At 42.1% G+C, this 21,331-nt stretch overlaps 1 protein-coding gene across 3 annotated transcripts in view; it reads left to right on the forward strand.

Annotated features, from left to right (window-relative positions):
• NUP214 (nucleoporin 214) overlaps nucleotides 1-21,331 on the forward strand; it is a 39,287-nt gene that overhangs the window by 10,242 nt on the left and 7,714 nt on the right. Inside the window, exons 13-31 of one of the 3 annotated variants that reach the window (XM_080356050.1) lie at nucleotides 123-295; nucleotides 980-1,071; nucleotides 1,640-1,729; nucleotides 2,077-2,226; nucleotides 2,466-2,624; nucleotides 4,497-4,600; nucleotides 5,020-5,202; nucleotides 5,661-5,746; nucleotides 5,860-5,943; nucleotides 6,245-6,481; nucleotides 7,201-7,362; nucleotides 8,276-8,384; nucleotides 11,315-11,390; nucleotides 12,105-12,213; nucleotides 13,468-13,570; nucleotides 14,318-14,391; nucleotides 15,845-17,611; nucleotides 19,054-19,124; nucleotides 19,639-19,792. In XM_080356050.1, the coding sequence (XP_080212176.1) occupies nucleotides 123-295; nucleotides 980-1,071; nucleotides 1,640-1,729; nucleotides 2,077-2,226; nucleotides 2,466-2,624; nucleotides 4,497-4,600; nucleotides 5,020-5,202; nucleotides 5,661-5,746; nucleotides 5,860-5,943; nucleotides 6,245-6,481; nucleotides 7,201-7,362; nucleotides 8,276-8,384; nucleotides 11,315-11,390; nucleotides 12,105-12,213; nucleotides 13,468-13,570; nucleotides 14,318-14,391; nucleotides 15,845-17,611; nucleotides 19,054-19,124; nucleotides 19,639-19,792 (3,983 nt within the window). The remainder of the gene's footprint in view (nucleotides 1-122; nucleotides 296-979; nucleotides 1,072-1,639; nucleotides 1,730-2,076; nucleotides 2,227-2,465; nucleotides 2,625-4,496; nucleotides 4,601-5,019; nucleotides 5,203-5,660; nucleotides 5,747-5,859; nucleotides 5,944-6,244; nucleotides 6,482-7,200; nucleotides 7,363-8,275; nucleotides 8,385-11,314; nucleotides 11,391-12,104; nucleotides 12,214-13,467; nucleotides 13,571-14,317; nucleotides 14,392-15,844; nucleotides 17,612-19,053; nucleotides 19,125-19,638; nucleotides 19,793-21,331) is intronic. The other 2 variants (XM_080356051.1, XM_080356052.1) reach the window with 2 other exon arrangements.

Raw genomic sequence — 21,331 nt, forward strand, 5'->3', positions numbered from 1 at the left:
GAGCTCGAGTTGTTTTGACTTCAAGGGATGCTAAATTCATTAGAACTTAGTGCTTCATTTTGGATGGAGGGAAACAGCCAAGACCAGTTCAGAGCTGAAAGTTATTCTGCTTTCTCTTGCAGGTTCACTGCTGTAGACACCTCTTCTCCCACTAGCAGCAGTCAGTGGACTTCCCCAATGTTTTCGTTCTCAACTGCTTCAAAACCTGCTTCTGGAGGTCCTCTGGGCCAGACTTCACCCCTCGCAGCCCCTCCTACCACACCACTGAAGGCTTCGACCCCTGTACCTGCAGCAGGTAGGAATCTGATGCATATTGTTGGGAATAATACGTTATAAACAATGTTCTAAAAGTTTTAGGATGCAATGAGCTTCATTTGGCTTCTTTCTTTCTTGTTTTTCGTGCTGTGTTTACTGATGCAGCAGAAGTCCTTGATTTGCACGCCATAGTGATGTTGATGGACTTAGTACTGAAACTGAGATGTTTTTCCATTTGTGCACTTTGTTCCCCAGACAGCTGTATGTGAAACAAATATATTCAGCTTCTTAAATTCATCCAGAAGTTCTGGCATTTTCAGTGATGTGTAATACAGCTCTGATTCTGAATATTCTGGGCAGTCACACAAGTCATTGCCTTATCTTGCATCTGGGGTAACTGGAGTTGAAAATGGTCACAAATGAGTTTGCATTAGATGGCATTTGTTAGCAGAATAATATTCCATTTCTCAGATGATCGTGTGACTGGGGCTTTTAAGGTCCCCTGGGAGTGGTACAGCCAGATATTGAAGAGTGGGAGTTGTTACCCTTAGCAGAGAACTGGGATGGGATTAAAACAGCACCTAAAGAAGGTGTTTTGTGCTAGGGCCTGTACCACTGTTGCTTTTGGATTTGACAGCGATGATTATCATCGTGTCTGATCACAACTTGTTTTCTCAGGCTTTGTGTAAGTTTATAAATCACTCTTCATCATCTTAAATCCTAGTGTCACGTCCTGCTCAGAGTGTACCTTCAGCTTCTACACTACAGAAGACAGCCAAAATCACCCCGTCTGCAGCAAAGCCAAGCTCTACTCAGGTAGTGGGAACTTGAGTGAGTTCTTTAGTGGGAGAATGTTGTACATGGCACATGAATTGCTTCAGATTCATTGGACTGAATGACTGTTCTTTGGTCAAAGAATTAGCTAGCAAATCTGTGGGACTAAAACTATGTTCTATTTATGTCTTTAGAGAGCTGCGTTTTGATGTATCTTGTCATAATCAGAGTTGTAGAAACTAATTCTTTCTGTTGTTAGAGAAATGAGGTTTCATGGCTTTCCTAGCTAATAAGCAGTTGAGACGCCTTGACAGCGTATTGAGAGTGACACCAAATTTGTTGGGTATTAAAATGAAAGCAGTAATACAGAGCAGCCCTCAAAAATTTCCTTTGCTTTCATGAAGCTTTGGCCCCATGTGCATACCAGTCTTGGTTTACCATGGAACTGGTATTGATGCTTATGACAGTTGTCTCCCTGATGACTGATGGACTAGACTGGTGATGGGTGAATGGAGCTTCTAACATCAGGCATTTTTTGATATTCTAAGTTCCTTATTGCTAAGAATATATCCCTAATATTGGCTTTGGGTTTGTTTTGGTTTGTTTTCAGGGCAAATCAGCACTCCCCAGCACACCTTTAGAGAAACAGGCCCACCAGTGGAAGGATTCAGACCCTGTCATAGCAGGAATCAGAGAGGAGGTGAGATTCACAAGCAGTTTATAAGTACACAGACACTTATTTTTCAGTTCACGTATGTTCAGATGGTGTCTGTCAGTAGTTTAGGAATCAGAATGGAAATTTTTTCCAAGATGATCAGCCTGGTTTGTAATTGCTGTTTGTGTGTCCTGTTCAGTCATCTTTAATTTCAGTCACCGCGCTGGAAAAATTGAGTATTCTTTCCTATTAATGTTCAAGAAGAATTTCCTGCTTGGACTGCAAAGTGACAAGTGTTTATGGTTTAGTAGAAACGGTGTCCAAGAGCTGTGACATTTGTTCCAGACCCTGGTGTGTTTCAGTGACTGTGCTTTCTTCCCTTGACTTCATAGATTGCACATTTTCAGAAGGAGATGGAGGAGCTGAAGGCCCGGACTTCCAAAGCCTGTTTCCAAGTGGGTACTCCAGAGGAAATGAAGATGTTGCGGTCAGAGTCAGATGATCTTCACACCTTCCTCTTGGAAATTAAAGAGACGACAGAGGTGAGCAGAGTATCTTCAAACTGCTTAACTCTTCAGCAATGACTGTTGCTCACCTGATGTGCTTAACCTGCTAAAACTGAGCTGTTGTAGATGGAACATCCGACTGCGCTGCTTTAATGTGGGGGTGACATTTGCATTTGTACTTTCAGGCAGATGCTTGCAGAAGCCCCTGTTCTAGAGATGGCAATGAAAAAATGTTTCTTTGAACCTTGTCACGTCTGTTCTATTTCTGTTTGCAGTCACTTCATGGAGATATTAGTATTCTGAAGACAACTTTGCTGGAGGGATTTGCAGGGGTAGAAGAGGCTAGAGAACAGAATGTACGGAATCACAGCTCGGGGTATTTACACTTGCTCTATACAAAACCTTTGGATCCCAAGAGTGAAGCACAGCTTCAGGTATGAAACATGTCACCCAACTTCTAATCTAGAGTTTTTTATATAAAACAGACTTGCATGTGCAAGTGCCCAGCAGTTTTGTTCTGCTCTGGGTATTTGCTATTTCTTTTATAGTTTAGTAAAAGTGTGAGTTTTGTTTTCCCTGAGTTTGCAAGACATGCTGAAAATCCTCTCCTAAAGCTCTTCTGTGGTGTTGTCATTTGCAGTAATGATTCAAAACTCCAGCTGAAGTGGTACACCTGAGATCCAAGGCTATTCTAAACTTAGAATGTGACTCTTGACACCCTGTTCCCTCTCGGCCTGTAGTGTTTGCTCAGAGATTTCAGTTAGAAGAATTTTTTTTCAACACTTTGTAGAAGAGTTCTTGGAATTATTTTTATCTTCAGCAAGTGCCTTCTAGAACAATTTGATTTATTATGACTTAGAGAATTGTGTGGTTAATTTCACGGATGACGGAGCATAAAGCTAAATGATATTCTAAAAGCTGGAGCACAAAAGAAAATAACCAGCAGCACATAAAAATGCTTTCAAAGACATGAAAGAAGGTGGGGTCAATGAAGCACTCTTTGTTACAGCTCTGGTGATGAGAGGGCTATTTAACCCTAAGCAAAATAGAGTGAATGTGCCCTACAAATGATACTTGGTCTTTTGTATGCTCATAAGTTCCCCTCTAGAAGTTTGACCAGCAGTCTGAAGATATAGTTGAATGTCATCTTTGTTACAGTAGGTATCAAGAGGATGCACACAGCCAGTTACTTTAAATCAGCTGACATGAAGTAATATCTTTTAGGTCTGATCTCTAATCTTCACCTGGGTTCTGTAGATTGATTCACAGTCTTAATTGTTTGCCTGCTCTGTGACATTTCAAGCTTATGCTTGTGACTTCAGAGTGATGATAATCTTGAAATGCTTGTTTCACTGATGTAGAGAGAGGATCATGAGGAAAGAATAACAGTGGGAGAGAGGTGGAATGTAAGGAGGGAGCTTTCAGGTCAACTTTCTGGATTTGGATTGAGGATGGGTGTATCACATTAGAATTTCATGCTGTATCTTGAAAGCAGTTGCAGTGGGATTTTTCCCAAGCTGTGTTACTTGTCTGCTTCGTCATTTTGTTTAAGTGAGCGTTTTGTTGAGCTGAAACTAGCTGCAGCTTCCATTGCCATTTTACGAGATCAGAGTTCAAGTCGTGTTCGTGCTGGAGGGATGACAATAGCGAGACTGAAGGCTGGTCTTGTTTAGGGAGCAAGACTTCTAGCCAGAGGCCTCTGGCTTAGTTGTGCAACTGTGTGGTTGTGGATAAGTCACTTTACTCTCTCTCTGCTTTATTTTTTTAATTATTATTTTCCTACCTATAAAAATCTTGTTAATTCTTTGCCTTATTGTGGGAGTTGTATTTGTGAATGCTTGAATGCTTTCGTGAATCACAGTCTGTGAATGCTGGTATCCCAGAGCCATGTGAATAGCCTGCAAAGCTTTGATCACCTATAATTGTTACAAGTTTCAACATTGTAAAATAGGAGCAAATGACTCATGATCTGGAAATGAGATTTGAACTAAGCTTTGTTTTGTAGAATGCCTGATGTTAGTAAAACCATTTCTGTAAAGACCTGTTAATGTTTTGCAAATATTATGGAAAGTACTATTTCTAGTTGAGAGCTGGGATAGTATGTCCAAGCCAAGCCCTCTGGCTACTCCATTGATAAGTAAATTTTCACTATGTTGGGTTCTGTTGTGCTGATAAAACTTTCCAGGCAGAAATACGGGAAAGTGCCACATGGCTTGGACTCAATGAGCCCAAAGGGTCTTCAGCTTCTTCACCTGAAACTGAGATTTCTGAAGCAAATTAAAAACTGACTTTATTTTGCATGGTAGGAAATTCGACGCTTGCACCAATACGTGAAGTTTGCTGTTCAGGATGTGAACGATGTTCTGGATTTGGAGTGGGATCGGCACCTGGAACAGAAGAGAAAGCAGAAGTAAGTAACTGAATCTGGAATACAGAACAACTGTAAGACACCTAATGGGAGTTATAGGCTCAGACTGTTTGGCTTCCCACATGTTGTAAGGTTGCTGCATCTCTGTGTACAGTGTTAATAGTGCTTATAGAAAAAAAACTGTAAAATAAACTTTGTAGAAACCAAATGCATCAATTGGTGGTAGCTAATAAATGAAACACCTTGAAGTAAATGAGCTAAAGGAATAAACTTGCAGCATCTCCAAAGGAGAAATATTCATTTGAAATGAACTGAACCGTTTTGGTGTTCAAACAAAACCATGTTTGACCTCGTGGAGTTTAAGTAGGTAGAACCACTAAACTACTTTGCATATGTGTGCCTGCTCGTGGCCAGATATATAGAACGGTCCTTATGCCTGTCTTTTCATCTGATTTCTTGAGGCGTCTGATAGTTCCTGAGCGAGAGACTTTGTTCAACACCCTGGCTAATAACCGGGAAATAATCAATCAGCAGAGGAAGAGACTAAATCAGCTCGTGAACAGCCTGCAGCAGCTCCGACTGTATAATCAGACATCTCAATGGCGTGTTCCCAGTGATACATCTTCTCTTAGCAGTGCTCAAAGGTATGTGGAACACAAATTCCTGAGTGGTGTTGACACTCCTCTCTTGCCCCCAGCAATGTGGAAGGGCGTATTCTTCAAAGAATTATGCTCTGTGGATGTGGTGTGGGAGGACAAGATGTCCTAAAAATGATATGAAACTATGCCCAGGTAATACAGAAACTCCTTGGTTATATTCTATGACACACAGTTTGATGATTACTGGAGATTTCCCCTAAAAGTTACAGGTTTTATAGTAAACGGGATAACTGAGCCTCTAGGCTGAGTGCTGCTGGTTTTCTGTCCAAATCCAGGGGAAGCAGTGCATGGCTCTTAGAGTTTTCAAAGTTTAAATAGCACAGTGTCTAGAGGAACCAATTGTTCTTCCAGATGAGCCAATGGTTCTAGTGGTTCCTTTTGTTCCTGATTTGGTTGGTTTCTTTCTGCTGACCGTGGTTTTTCACTGCTCTGCCTTGTTCCAGTTTTGACAGTGACCTTGAAAGCCTGCGCAATGCCTTGATGAAAACTACCTTGGAATCACATGCCAAACCTCTGCCTAAAGTACCTGGTAATTTATTCTTTCTTCCTGGCCTTCACACCATAAATGTGAATAATGTGAATTACTTTTTTTGACTTGCAGTTTGATTATAGACTAATAACTGTCGCTTTTTTTTTTTCCAGCTAAATTATCCCCTGTGAAACAGGCACAGCTGAGGAATTTTCTAGCCAAGAGGAAAACTCCACCAGTTAGGTCTACAGCTCCAGGTAAACCTTTAGTTACCATAGAATTCTGAAATACTTGCCAGGAGGATGAGTTACCTGCTGTCAGTTCTGAAGTTAGCTTTTAGCTTCTCACTCTACTTCTTATTTCCTCTTCCCTCATCTGCTCTCAGTAAGAGTCTCCTTCAGTTACTGTTATGTTGAAGGCTGCCTTTTCTGGCAGTTAAGAAACTAAATCCTATGAATGCAGGATTAAAAGAAGCCTAGAATAGGGCGCCTGTGTCTTGGCTGGTAGGCTGGATGGTTCTCTCAATACACCGATGTGATTTTGTTTCTGATATTGCAGCAAGTTTGTCCCGATCTGCCTTCTTGTCAACAAGATATTACGAAGATTTGGATGAAGTCAGCTCAACATCCTCAGTTTCCCAGTCACTGGAGAATGAAGATTCGCAGACAGTGGACCAGGAAGAAGAGGCTGCTCCAGTCCAAGTCCCTCGTCATGCTCCTGTGGTCCGAACCCCCTCTATCCAGCCTGGTTTGATGCCTCAGTCTCCATCCTTTGGGAAACAGCACCTTCCCTTGGGTACTTTGCACGAGTTGTTTTTGCGATCTGTGTGTATCCTTGTCAATATCTTTAACCACTGTATCTATTGCCAGTGCTTCAGATCCTGGAAGAATGAGATTGCAGCGTGCAGATTTACATTGCCAGGTTTCCAGAGTGGCATTGTAATCTCATGAACTTGAGCTAAAAGTACTAAAATAACTCAACTCATTGACTCTGTTTCTCTGATACCCTGTTTCTTTCAGATCGTACTGACCATTGTATTCCTTTAGTACTTTGGGCATTATTTTAAGAAATAATAGCATACACTTAAAGCAAAGTCCAGGGAACTAAAGTATTACTGCATCTGGTTGGTGTGGCCAAGGTCAGGAGTTCTGAGCCCACGAAGCCACAATAAGAATTATATTTGCATATCCTCAGTTTTCTTTGTACAAGAGAGGGGTTTTTTAATATCTCTAGCCAGAGAGAAAAATAAGGTGTCAGCAGAAGTGTCTGTAACAGCAAACTGAAAGTCATCTAATGCATTGAAATGACAACTATTGAGATTACCTGGCTGAATTCATTGGGATATACAGAAACTGCCAGGGACAGATTGTGTTGATTGTTTAAAAGCCCTGTGCGTCAGTCTGGTCAGAAAGAACTGGTGTACTTAGAGGAGCAGTTCAACAAAGGCTTTCAAGTTGCCCTGATTTGTAGAGATATAGTGAAGCGTAATTTTCTTTTTATTTTTCATTTTGTAGTGCCCACGTCTTCAAACAGAGTCATACCACAGGGGGCAGACAGTACAATGCTTGCAACGAAGACGGTGAAACACGGGGCCCCCGCTCCCACCGTCACCGTTCCAGCACCGCAAGCAGCCGCTGCCGCAGCCCTGCGGAGGCAGATGGCCAGCCAGGCCCCAGGTAAAGGCTGGCTGGTGGCCCAGGTGACCTCTGGGCAGTTGAATGTGGCTTTCACAGGAACTTAGTACTTTCGAAGGAGGAGATCATCAAAGTGTGATGCACATCTCTGTTTGTTTCTTTTGGCTTTTTCATTCCTGTAAGCTGCAGTATGAAATGCCTGAGAAATTCTCACCTCAGGTGTCTTTGTCTGTGCAATGACAGAAATGTCGATGACTCTAAAGATCCTGGCACGGCGGCTGATCTGTGTGCAGGAAACTGTTGGAGAGCAGAGAAAGGATGTCACTAGCCTATATTAATAACTCTTCATTATTAGCTATGCAATTAAAGATCTGAATTGTAAAACAGTTTTCATATTGAAAAGTTAAAGGTGAACTGCTGAGTTAAGCCTTAGTTCTGCTTGTAAGGTTTTGAGTTGGCAGGAGAAAGGTTCCCCAACTTAAGCTTTTCTCATTTGGTTTTAGATATTTCTTGGTGCTTCCCCAGTACTGCAGCATCAGCGCAGAAAAGAAACAAATTTCCATTACTGGTAGAGAAATTGAATTAATTTATTTTCCTTTCCCAAGGAAAGCATAAGTGCAGAAAGTGGACTAGTGACGTGAATTTTGCCAGAGGCTGGGGTATAACTGTGCAGGTCATTTCTGTTAATCTAAGATGTTATAATGTGGGTAAAGGAAAGTTCGTAAGAATAATTAGATTGGGTCAACTTACAAGCAGAGATGTACCAGGTATGTAGAAAGCTGTCTTCTTTGGTGTCCCTATTGAAGGCTGAGATAACAAATGTTTTGGGCCAGATACGCCACGTACCTTGTAGAAAATTGCATGGATTTCTTCTGGAGTTATTACAGGCACCATATTGATTGAAATGCTTAATATGGAGATCATCTTTACCTCCTTTTTTTTTTTTTTCTTAAAGCTGTAAGCACCTCCTTGACTGAATCAACTCTGAAGAACGTTCCTCAGGTGGTGAATGTTCGAGAACTCAAGAATAGTGCATTGACTCCGGCTGTTTCCACGGTGATAGGGTGAGTAGGTGCTCCCCTTCTCTCCTCTGTGATAACCTCAGGTAACACTTGCAATAGAGCACAGCTGCCGGTGGGGAGCAGTAGTAGTATTTTACATAGTCTATGTAAGGCCTAAAGTGGATGCATTTAGAGTATTGGGTTTATGGAATGAAAGGAAGACATATTTTCTTTCGGGGTCATTCAAGGATTTGCTAATGGCTTGCTCTGAACAAATGATGAGACTGGTATTTACCTCCTTCTCCATTAGTCTGTGAAATGTGCTTTAGTGCATCCCCTGCTTTTGGGATCCAGTGATTTCGCTGCTAATATGTACTTTGGATCTGATGTCTCTCCAGTCGCTACCTTTATTCTGCCTCTTTCTACGAGGGGAGTGCACCCCTCTGTTGCCGAGTGTGGTCTGTGAACTGAAGCTGTCCAGATGTTGTTCTTTCTACTTCATCATCCATTACAGAGAAAACCTTTTCTGGAGTTACACCACTTCTGTCTGTTCCCAGATTCACCCCCTGAGGCAGAACTGTGCTCTGGCTCTTCCAGAAACTGGTCTCAAATTTTTTAATATCAGAATTTGGGTGTCAGTAGGGACTGATCAGGTATTTAACCTTGAGTTTAAGATTTCTTGTGAGTTAACTGCAGCACTTGGCTTTCCTACTTCTCTGCCTCCTACAGACAAAAGCCAGCTCAGCTCATTCCAGAGATTTCTGTCTTATCACCAGGCTCTGTCACTAACCACAGGATTAGTCCTTTTCCCTCTTGTCATAATGACCTTGAAACTGTCTTTGCATGGAGTTTCTGCTGTTTTTTAAGACCAAGATAATACATGGCATGGTTGGGCTGGGCTGGGGAGGCAAGGACACTACTGAAAAATCTGAGCAAAGCTGGAGTTACTGCGTAAAGCAGGATAAACTCAGCACATACACCTGATTAAGTCCACATGGAGTTGCAAATGCTTTATTCATATATCTCTGGGCTATATGTGCAGCTTCTGGAACAGTGTCTGTGGTTACATAATTTCTAGTTTTGATATGTGTGTGTAACCTTCACTGCCAAAGAAAAAAGGTGAAATTCCTTTGCAGCCTTTCAAAAAGAGAACAGTCCTACCATGGTGGCACTCAGCTGCTGACCTTGAAATTCATGGTTTCTTCTACATTTTAATTGGGAAATACTTTGGGAGCTTTTTACTATCTTATTTTCTCCTACTAGCGATAAACTGAGAGGGAGAAGGGCAATGCTACATCTTTTGAAAGTAAAATTTGCAAACAGCTCTGCTTGGGAAATGTTACTAAAAGCAGAACTCTTCTATGACCTAGAAGAGTTCTCCACCCTTTGTTTCATCAAAAATACGATGAAAAAAGTAGAGAGTACTGACTGTGCATAGACAAGGACATGAGCGAATGGTACATATCGGTGACTGGTTTTCACTTGAACTGTAGTTAAAGACCTGTCTTACTTTCAAGTAGTTTTAGGCTGGCAGGATTGATTGATCTCTCTAATTTATAGAGCACCAGCTAGCTTGATATCTTGAAGGCTTTTTACAGTCGTATTTTATAGCTGACCTCATAAACTCCCTAAAAATTCTACCCAAATGAACCTGCGCCTGCCAGTCAGAATCAGCACTAAAATAAAGAGCATTCACCCAGCAAAGTTAATTCATCAGTTTTTGCTACTTCAGACATCCTGGCTCTCTTTTGCTGCCACAGCACACTCTTCGGGTTGTTAAGCAGTAATGATTTTTCAGTTGTTATCAGTTCCTCAGTGACCTGTGGCTGGGTGTACTGGGGGTCCCGGTCCAGTTATTCATGTATAGTTTCATGTATAGTGAGCAAGCGCTCGTTGCTGGAAGGAACTAGTAACGCAAAGGCACAAAACCCTATCCAAAACGAATGGCTATGCAAAAATACTGTTTCATGTGCGTGTCCCCTTCCTTTGGAATACAGTAGGAAATCTCTCTGAGCTGGCCTGTAGCTGTCTATATGGTAAATGCAGTTTGGGAGTTCTTGTGCTTAGGAGATATGACTTCGCACAGATCCACTTACTGGCTGGATTTGCAGCCTCAGCCCTTTCTATAGTACGGAGGTTACTTATTGCCTTAGGGAACGCCCGCCCGGGTCAAGATGGAAAGAGTCTGCTAGGCCAAGAGAAAACTGGCCTTTGCCACCCAGAGAATGCAGTCAGCACTGAATTTGTTGTGCTTCTGAAGGCTTTTATTACTGCCCATTTCAGCTGCTGAACCTGGTGAGCCACGGACTTGAGGAGAGGCTGAAATTGGGTGACTGTTCCCAGATTATGGTGATTTTGTGTGTTTATGGCCCACAGCATGTAGGATGCTTCACCCTGGAAGTAGATGGCGCTCTGCAGCAATCTGCATGCTCCGATGTACAATCTGTTTCATAGTCAAAATTTCCTAATCTATAATATAGAATATAGGTTAATTTTATCACGGTTCTTGCCATGACTTTGTTAATGTTTATACTACACTTGAAAGACATGAAGTGCTTCTGCTGCACACCCAGCTTAATCTCCTTGCTCAGCATTTCTGAGAGTTGCGTGTACTTGTCTGGGCTCCACACTGTAAAGAAGCTTCTTAAATTTGTTATCCACTAGGCATAAAATTGTAATCTCCTTACCTGCTGATTTTTCATCAACTCCCAGTAAAATAGAAAGGCCTGACTCTCTTCGATGACAAGAGCGTGTGAAGAAGACTTGATCGTTTAAGTCTAGAGCTTTAAACACATTTGCAGACTTCCTTTGTTAAATGTGGCTGATTCATTTAAGAGTTTTATTCCCTAATCAGATTTGTTCGTTTCGAGTTATGTGTGGAATCTTTAATAACAGTGGTTGTTCAAGACCTGTGGAAGCTGTACTTTTGGGGAGGGGAGGAAGTCTTCTTTTGGACTAGTCATTCATGTAATGTTTTAATTTTTCCTTTCAAGGTCATCTGTACCTCACTCTGCAGCCCAAGCAGTCCACCAGGTTTTGGCAACTGTTGCTACAAATCAAGCTAAACAGGTATCTTGCTGTAGAACCCTTTCCCTGTGGAAAACTGTACCTGGCTCAGTGCAGTTTGGTGATTTGATTGTTGGTGAACAGGTTATCTAAAAATCTTTTTGCAGCTTGTCCTGTGTTCTCGGCAAACTATGTATTTATCTGTGACCTCAACAGTGTGATGCCAGACATATCTTTGTTATGTCTTGCTTTTTCTCTCTTTTGAAGACTTGCAGTTTTCTAATGACCACAACCTTGCAGCACTAAGGATTGCGACTACCAAGAAACTGTATTAGGCTAGATATACCTAAATTTCACAAAAAAAAACCCAATACAAAACAAAATCCCACAAAACCAACACAACTTTGCAATCAAGGTACAGAGTAGTTTACCTGTCCTGTTATTCTATTGAAAACGTTGGTTGACCAGCTGCTAGGTTTTATGTCCACACATCAAAAAACCATGCAAGAGTCTTTGTCCCTCGGAATCATTGAGCTGTTGCCCATGGAGCCTTACTGGCCTCTGCAAGAGACTCATTGAAAAAGCTGAGTATTGATCCTGTACTTAACAGTCAAGACTGAATGGGCCCAAGATTGAAGGACATTTCCGAGCTCTTTGATCACCTTCCTCTAGTTTGTTCTTAAGTCATTGCATGAGTCTTGTAATACCATACCAAAGTCAGAAGGACCTTTGTTAATGGACAGACTGCACTGACCTGAAGTGGTTTTGTGTTTTCAGACACCTCTAACAAGCTCACTGAAGGGACAGGCTCCGCCTTCCTCCGTGTGTGCACCCACTCCTATGGTGTCTACATCTGGTCCAACGTCATCTGGCAACAAACTCCCAGGTAAGTTGCCTTTGGTGGAGATGGAAGTAAGGCCTGGATGTCTCTTGCCACCAGTCAGGGTGCACATCCAGAGAGTGAAGACACTGAGGAGAAAAGATCTGCCTCTACTGAGAGGCTGCTGTGCCAGACTTGAGGGAGAGAATTAGAAAAACCAAAGTACAGAAGAGCAGGGTAGTGGTTTTGTGTACAGCCCTATGTTTTGTCTCTGTGCCTGCATCTAGAATTCAAGGACACAATTCCTCATTCAAAATGGACTCGGAATATCTAACTGTTAACAAGAAATGTTCAAAGTGCATCTATGAAAGGCTACTGTAGTTTGACAGCAAATCAAGAGCAGATATCTTTGCTCTTTTGTTTTTTAAACATGAAACATTGCATTTGTGCAGGAAAGTGATTACATCCTGAAGTAACAGGAATAGTTTTTCCATATGTTGATGTCTGACTTGAGTATTTCTATACCACAGGATGCAGCACCATAAGAGTACCTGGACTAGTCTGAAATGAGCTAATTCAGGTCCTGGGTCTCTTGAGCTCTGGGCTTTGTGACCAATTTCAAAGCCAGTTCAGATACTGTGCTCTGCTGTGCACAGCTTAGAAGCTTCAAAGGAAAGGAATGCTCAGTTTACATCAGTCAGTGCAAATGGGAGAAGAGGAGACTCTTAGGGAAGGAATGAATTGATTTTTAATGTGTATTAGATAATAATGCTTGCATTGGACGTGGTTTTATAAGCCTCTTGCATAAATGTCTGAAATCCATCTCTCTTGCTCTTCTGCCTTTAATCCATGGATGTAGGTTGCCTCTTAGCTGGGGCAAGAAGCAGTAAAAATAACTAGGAATCATATTTGACTTGGCAAACACTTCTTAAATTTTGTTTTATTGAAAATGTAAGCTTCTGAATTTGATAGCACTCCCTTTATATTTCAAATGTGTTTTGATATGTAGATGAGAAATTATACTGAGAATGTCTTGATTTTCTTTTTAATTGTTTAATTGTCAAGATGGTTACACTTGTCTTTGCTCTAATCAGATATGTTATTTCCTTAAATCTTTGAAATAGTTCATGTGTTCCCTGTCATTGTAACAGTAGCAGGAATATTTCTGTGCACAAATATCAGACCTGGTATAAGTAACAAAAAAGCTTTGTTTCTAAGAGATGAAATTCCAGACTGTGTACAAACTATTCCTTTTTTTTTATAATTGGATGTCAAGGTGCTTTTTTTATTATTTGTAAGACTTGTTCTTGTAACTTACAGGACAAGGAACAGTAAAAACAGTTACAGCAGTGACTTCTACAGTGACATCAGTCCCAGCAACGACAGCACAGCTTAGCAAAGCGTTCTCATTTTCTTCTGTGGGGTCTGTATGAATGTTAATGTTTCTTTGTAGTTATTAAATATGAGTGTATCAGCTGGTACAGCAAGTGTTACCTACAAGGTGCATAGTGCTGTAAAAAGGCACCTGCAAATGGTAGATTGGGGGCAGAGTTGTTGGGAAACCTTGATGTTTGTGGAAGCCTCCCTGAGTGGGGTCTGAAGATAGGTGAGAATTTGACACAGTATCATGTTGCTTTGAGATTTTTGGGTTTGTAACTAACCAAGAAAATCAAGCGTAACTTCTGTCTTGCTATGAGCCATCTCCTTTTTTTTGATGGGTGGTAGTATCCAGTTTTTCTGTTTTGTACGTGCACTGTCTCTTAGGTTTTAGCTCTTCTAATTTTAAATAAGCTCCAGTCGCCACTGTGGCTTCTGTTCTTTCGTGTCCCAAAAGCTATCAGGATTTGGTGTGTGGTGTTCAGCTGCCGAGCTGAATGGGGACAAAATACACAGCAGAAAGGAAAGAATATGGGAAGATGAGGAGTGGTCAAAAGAACTTTGAACTGTCTTTATCCCTCTAGAGGCCTTATCATAGGGGAAAAAATGGAGCCCAGTCTGTGTGCATGCTTCTCTCTGCCTCTTTTAGTTGTTGGAGGAACTGTTCTTGTGCCTGACTTTGTGCAAGACTGTACTGGAAATCCGAGTTTCAAAGTTATGTTAATCATGGGGCTGGAAGTTTCAACACTTTGAGCGAAGTGTCATTCTTTCCCATTCTCCTCTTTCCTTCTAGATCTGGATTTACTTTTGGCAGTGTCACATCAGCTGCTTCCTCACCGACGCTGTCCAGCCTCCCTTCCTCGCAAGGTTAGTTTGGAAGAGTGTGCAAACAGCATCACATCCCTGCTGAGAGAACACTTACTCTTCCTCATTTGTGTGGTTCTTGTTTTATGTTGCACTTCTATTATTAAAATTGCAGTAGCTGCAATAACATTATATCCATATGCTGGATTATGCCCTGCGATGCACAGAAATCTAGGCCACCTGCCTTTCAATTAAAGAGTAAGCAAAATATTTGCTGCCAAGAACATCTAGGAGGTACTGGTTTATGAAAACAGTAACATTTGTAGTCACTTCCTGTGCTGTCTTGAATCTGTAGATTTTAAAGTTGCCGAGGTGGTCTGACACAAAGCTTTATTAAGTGAAATGAGCATTTATTAACAGGAGGGGAATGGTTGTGTTGCTTCTCAAGTTGAGGTGACAATATATAGGTTGCCTTTGCATTTCATAGGCAGATCATATTTGCCCAGTCTGGAAAAAGGGGACTGATAGGTCTACTTTGTAATATTCTTAAAGTTTTCTGCCTCTAATTTCAGCCTTGCAAGGGAGACTGTGTGGTCAGAAACTCGCTTCCAATGTTATTTGTTCCTCTGATAAAAGAGATCACCTCTTCTTACAAATCTTGGCTTGCTTATATCCTTAGACCATCACAGCCACAGCAGTGCTACTAATGCTCTGACCTTAAGCAGAGAGAACTAACTTGGCTTAAAACTTGAAGATTCAGTTAATGTCAAAGCTTAGGTTAATAGCACTGATTAAAGGAGGAGTGAGAGGTGCAGGGGACAGAATTGTAAACCACAGCCTTGTGTGAGGGCAGTTACTTCATGCTGCACTGTGGAATGGTAGAAACACCTTTGCCTCTGTTAGCTGGTGATGGAAGAACAGAAGGAATTTCAGTGCCTCAGGAGGAAAGAAACGCTATGTTATTCAGTGTCAGTTACTAATATACTTAAATATACTTAACATATTTACAGGATAAAAAACAAGGATAATGCCAGCTGTGCTAAGTGGCTTTTGCTTTTTGTTATTTGATCTCCATGCAGATTTCCTGTACCTTGTCCAAACCAACCCATAGTCCAAAGACTAATACACTGTATTCAAGCCAGGGGTGAAAATGGTTAACAGCAAATGGTCTGTAGTAACCAGGTCTCTTATGGTTTTATCATACTCTTGAAAAAGAGACGGGAGCCAAAGGCTGAAATTGTCTGTACTCAAATAGAAGGAGTTAAATGAAGTGACATGGAAGTAACAGTGTTTGTCACTTCAACCCTGTCCATAAAGGTTTCAGATATCACTGTTGTCTCCTGAATGCACATGGAAGTGGCAGTTTCCTGGTGGTCCAAAGCTTTATATTTCTGAGGCAAGAGTGCTGTCTTTCTGATGCTCTGTGGGGCACTAAAGCATGCTGTTACTGTGAGGATGATAAATGAGCTTTGCTTACCATAACTCAGTTTGTAACATCTGTCTTTCTCCCTAACAGCCCCTGCTAAAGAATCCGCCCAACCTGATTCATTTCCACTTGCCGGGAGTTCCAAATTTGGAGTAGTTGCTGAGGGCTCCTTTGCTTTTGGGTCCTTCAAGCCAACAAGTGCTCCAGGAGCCTTAGTAGGAAATAGCTCCTCAGCAGACGGCACCCAGTCAAACAAACCTGCTGCAACGTCATCTCCTGTTCCCTCCACAGCCTCTGGCAAGTTGGATGTCTCTCCATCTAAACCAGGAGATCAATTGTTTCAGAGCAATCTAGCTGGTGAAACTCTTGGAAGCTTCTCAGGACTACGTGTTGGTCAAGTAGATGAAAATGCCAAGACCACCACTAAAGCGCCGTCTACCAGTGTTGCAGCAGTACAGTCAACAAAAGTATCTACAATACCTTCTGGGTTTACTTTTGGTGCTCCGCTGTCATTAGGAAAAGCTGGAGAAGCTGCTTCAACATCAGGCACATCGGCTGACACAGCATCCCCGGCCATCAGCACTAGTGCCACAGGCAGTCTCTTTGGCAATGTCCAGATAACCAGCACGGGGTCTTCTGGGGTGTTTAATCTTGGAGGCTCTAGTGGTAACAAACCCCCCTTTTCATTCGGTATTCAGCAAGCAAACAGTATGAGCACGTCTACCTCTACCCCTTCTACTCTCTCTACTTCAACATCTCTCTCATTTGGAAGTTTCTTGAGTTCATCACAAACTGCTGTCCCCGCCGCAACTCCTAATAAGGGTGCAGGGGATGCCAAATTACCGCCTGTGACAGAAAAGCCGTCTGAAAATGAAGCTGCGGCAGCTGGCTCTTCACCTCCAATGCCGCAGTCATCGCAGCCACAGGTACAGCTTTCGGAGCCTGTTAAAGAACCCGCTTTACCCCAGACCATAGCCGGGGATGCTGGCTCTGCGGGCTCTGGCACCACATTGGCAGCACCTCCCTCTGAGGCTGTTGCTGCCCCTGCCTCCACAAGTGATGTGAAGCCACCGGTGCTTCCCACCATCTCTGCATCTGCCCCACCAGATCAGAACATCTCAGCAACAACCTCCACAACAAACATTGCCTCTCCTGCAGAAGCAACAAATACGTTGGCCGCTACCTCTGATGTTACTACGTGTGTTCAGAGCCCGACTGTTGGTGCCTCTGTGTTTGCCCCCACGTCTGCAGGCTCCTCAGTGTTCTCTCAGCCTCCAAGTTCCAGCTCTTCTGGCTCAGCGTTCAGCCAGCCCGCTGGTGATACAGCTGCCACTCCTGCCACACCACCTGTTTTTGGACAACTCCCAGCAGGTACCACAGCATCCTCTCCATTTGGGCAACTCACCACCAGCACCTTGTCCACTGCCACCACTACCACACAGGCTGCCAGCTCTGCTTTTGGTACCTCTGCTTTTGGCACCACCACTACTGGGGGCTTTGGTCAGCCAGCGTTTGGACAAGCACCGACCTTTGGGCAACCAGCAAGCAGTTCTTCGAGTGGTTTTACTTTTAGCCAGTCTGGGTTTGGGACAGTGCCAGCTTTTGGCCAGCCAGCGGCTTCCACGGCAGCCTCCAGCAGCGGCAACGTTTTTGGAGCACCGGCTAGCACCAACAGCACCAGCTCCTTCTCTTTTGGACAGCCATCTGCCAGCACGGGAGGTGGGTTGTTTGGCCAAAGCAGCCCTCTGGTGTTTGGGCAGAACACCGGATTTGGGCAAGGAGGATCCGTCTTTGGTAGCGCTGCCGCCGTCACTACTACCACGTCATCTGCTGGGTTCAGCTTCTGCCAGGCTTCAGGTAAGAACAAACCTCAGGGAGACACAAGACATTTTTTGATGCTATTTTCTTTCCCCTGTGGCACTTGACAATTTTTGCTTTACGTTTTTTGGTTTTGTTTTGTTGGGGGATTTTTGTTTGTTTGTTTTTAATCAGTAAGAATAGGAGCTGCAGTGTGTGTGAACGGGAAGCTAATGTTGGAGACCAAAGCAGCTTTTGCTCTGCTTCACTATGTATCAGTAGACCTCTGAATGTCACCTTTTGAATCCACTCTTGCATTCTTTTTATACTTTATAGTCTACTTGACTTAATTTTGAATTATGTATTGTACTGTCTGTTGCATGATAAGCATAAAAGGTACTAAACTAGTATGTTGTTGTAAATTGTCACACTGGAGTGGCAAGGCAGCTCTGAGTTCATAATCAAGGCACAGATGTGGCATTTCCTTTGGTTGGCTCTGTTGAATATGTGTGACACTGGATGTATAGCCAGGTATAGTCCTGTATCATGATCTGGGGAGGCAAAAAAAGTGTTAAACCCTCAAAGTGACAGGTTAGCAAGGAACTAGTCTGTTTAACCCAATTTTGCATTTGGAAAGACCTCAAAATTAAATATAACATGACCACCAGCTACCTGTCTACACAGTTAAACGCAGCTTGCACAGACCAAAGCTGCTTTGTCAAGTCTCCTTTTGTTCTCCACGTTATTATAATATATTGTTGGTTTTCTCCGAAGCTCTGTCTGTACAATCTTCAGAGAGATCTCAAGGATAAGTGAAAAGTACATAGCGATAATAGAGAACATGTATTTCCAAGCAAGAAAAACTAATTGGGTTCATTTAATTAAGTGATGGCACTGTAGGCAAACCGCTTGCTGATTTTTAACTACAGTACCGGAGAATAGTTAAATTGGGGGAAGTGAACTCTGCTTGAGAAAGGTGTTCCTAATTATAGAAATGCAAGCTGAATTACAAAATGCACATTTAAATGAACTGGGGAATGGAATGAGGAGTTCTTTTTTTAATCAAAATGTTTCATTATCTATAACGGGAATGTTTAGGAAATAAAGCTCAGCCCCTCCCTACAGAAGGGAAATCAGGGTGCTACAGTGCTTGTTCAAGACTTGCAGCACCCTTATAGCAGTGTTAACAGAAATCCATTTCTCTTACATTGTTAGCAACGATCCCATAAGTGAAAAAACCTTCTGTTTTCTGTTTGTTTTCATGTTGGCCAAAGAGAAAAGGAGAATGACTTTCAAATAAACTTCCAGTGGAATTTATTATTTGTGTGTTGGCACATACTTCAAATTTGTCCAGCCTAGATACATTGGGTAACATCATTTGTATCTCTGTTTAGGCATGGGAGACCTGTCCTTTCCCTGTTCTGGACTAGTGTCACCTCCCTGAATTGTCTTTCCCCCTAGTAATAGTTCTGGTGGTTTATTTTCCTTTCTTTTCTTGACAGGTTTTGGTTCTAGTAACACAGGTTCTGTGTTTGGGCAAGCAGCTAATACTGGAGGCACTGTCTTTGGCCAGGCAAGTATTTATTGGTTTTGCAGAAACATGGGACTGTTACGTATTGTGGACTTGTTCAGGGTTTCCTACCTATTTCTGATATATTAAAAAAGAAATAAAAATACAGTTTGACATGATCAATACAAGGTGTCTCAGCCTGTACTGAAGATATTTGCTATTGTAGGGGGCACTAAAGCAGCATCTGTATTGTCTTCCAAGGGGTACGGAGAGACAAATGTTTTACCACGTGCCAGATAAGATAGAGATGTTGTAAGTCACCTGCCTTTGTTCCATGTTAAGTGGCACGTGGACAGCGTAAGCAAGTTTCAAAAGCTTTATTCTGTATCGTAGATAAGGTTTAAGAGAGACTTAAATAAGATTTCATCGCATTTGACTTTGGAAGGTAATTGCTTCCTGGTTCTTCAAGCCCTTCATACATTCAGCAGAATAGGCCAGACAGAAAAATCAGCCCTGGGGGAATGTGCAGCTCTGATTTCTCTTAAATCACCTTTTTGTCCTTTTTCTGTCCTAGCAGCCATCTTCTTCCAGCGGAGGCTTGTTTGGAGCTGGAAGTGGTGGGAGAGGTGGAGGTTTCTTCAGCGGTTTGGGAGGAAAACCAAGTCAGGATGCAGCCAGTAAGAATCCTTTTGGTTCCTCCAGTGGGGGATTTGGATCTGCAGCTTCCCAGAGTAAGTGAACAAAACAAGAATACAAAACGTGCTGTGATTTCCGTCTGCTTTTGCGATCCCATCTGCTTTTCTGCTGTTAGTCACCTTTGAGTAAATTCTATGTTAACATGAAAGGCTTCCATGGGTAACAGACAGTGTGCATGATGTGTAAGCCAGAATTTTTCCTTTTAGGTTTATAGAAGGTAAGTAGAGAAGCCATTGAAACAAACATGCAAGAAGTGTGAAGAATATCTGTTCTGTAGGGAATTCTTGGCTAAATTCTTTAAAATTGAATACTCTACCTTCTTGTCACTGATTTTCTGCTTCCAACTTGGTTGAAAGTTAGAAAGCTCTAATTATTTCTGTTAAAATTGTGAAGAATTCTATTCTCAAGCAAACCTGAGTTAAACAAGTGCATGATGGATAGCAGTTTCTTCAGCCTTGTCCTGAAACTGTCTTCATGCAGCACATGCAAGGTGTTTTATCAAAATCTGCTGTAATATATGGATAAGCTCTCAGTCATTTTTCATATCCAGGAGGAGATGTGAATTTTTTAGTCACAAGGATGTAGTGAAGAAGAACAGATATTGTCAGCTGTTGAGTTGGGGATGTAGTCTGTTTTGGTAAGGAAGTAGAATTGCAGAGTTCCTTTTATCAGTTTTTATCCAGATTTGATAGGGTGAGTCTCTCCAGATAAACTCTTATAAAAATCATGAAAGCTGGGTAGATAGGAGAAATTCTACTAAAACCCTCTTTTGGAGGAGGGACTTGTCCTTCTTTTGCTCCAACTGTCAGCTAAAAGGCATCAGACCACGTGTGTTTCAGCTAAATCAATCTGCACGGGAGGTGCTGAACCAACCCTCCCATGTGTTGCTTCTTGCCCAGTCAACCAACCTAACAAAAGGAGGTATGAAAAGTAATTAAGACTACGTTAAAGCCACACTCGGGTTCCTTTGCACCAGGGACTTTAAGGGACTGTTAGAATTTTTTTTTTAGAAGCTATAAAGGATTAAGTGTAAGCACAAGAATCGATCACTGTCTATTAGTGTAAAGATTTAATTTTTTTTTATTGCCAGAATTGAGTTAAAAACACATTAGTCTTGAGTTTTCTGGGCTAACAGGTAATATTGTAGAATTTGAGCTGAGATGCATGGACGCAGTTGTCTGCTGTAGCAATTAGTTTGAAATACTAGCAGGCTCTCTTGTGCCTTTCCTGTGCAAGTATTGCAGAGCTGTGCTTGTTACATACATTTGTATGTCACAAAAGCTATTCAGGATGATTTCTTAACTGTGGCTTTTATTTAATGACTGCCCTGCTTCGTTATTTCATCACTTTTGGCTTGGGTTTGGCAGAAAGGGAAAGCAGAAGGGGTGGAGTCCACCCTGCAGCAAGACGGGGAAACAGCGGCTAAGATGTAAAAGTAGGGGAGCAAAGGAAAACTGTGGAGTGAGCTGCAAGGGTTTAGAAGTAACGCTTCAGGTCTTGGGAGACTAAATCCATTTCTTTTATTACATCTTTAATGATCCATTGGGATGAATGGTTGAGGTCGGTTCTCCAGC

This window comes from Nesoenas mayeri (assembly GCF_963082525.1).
Source record: "Nesoenas mayeri genome assembly, chromosome: 18".
Classification (NCBI taxonomy): domain Eukaryota; kingdom Metazoa; phylum Chordata; class Aves; order Columbiformes; family Columbidae; genus Nesoenas; species Nesoenas mayeri.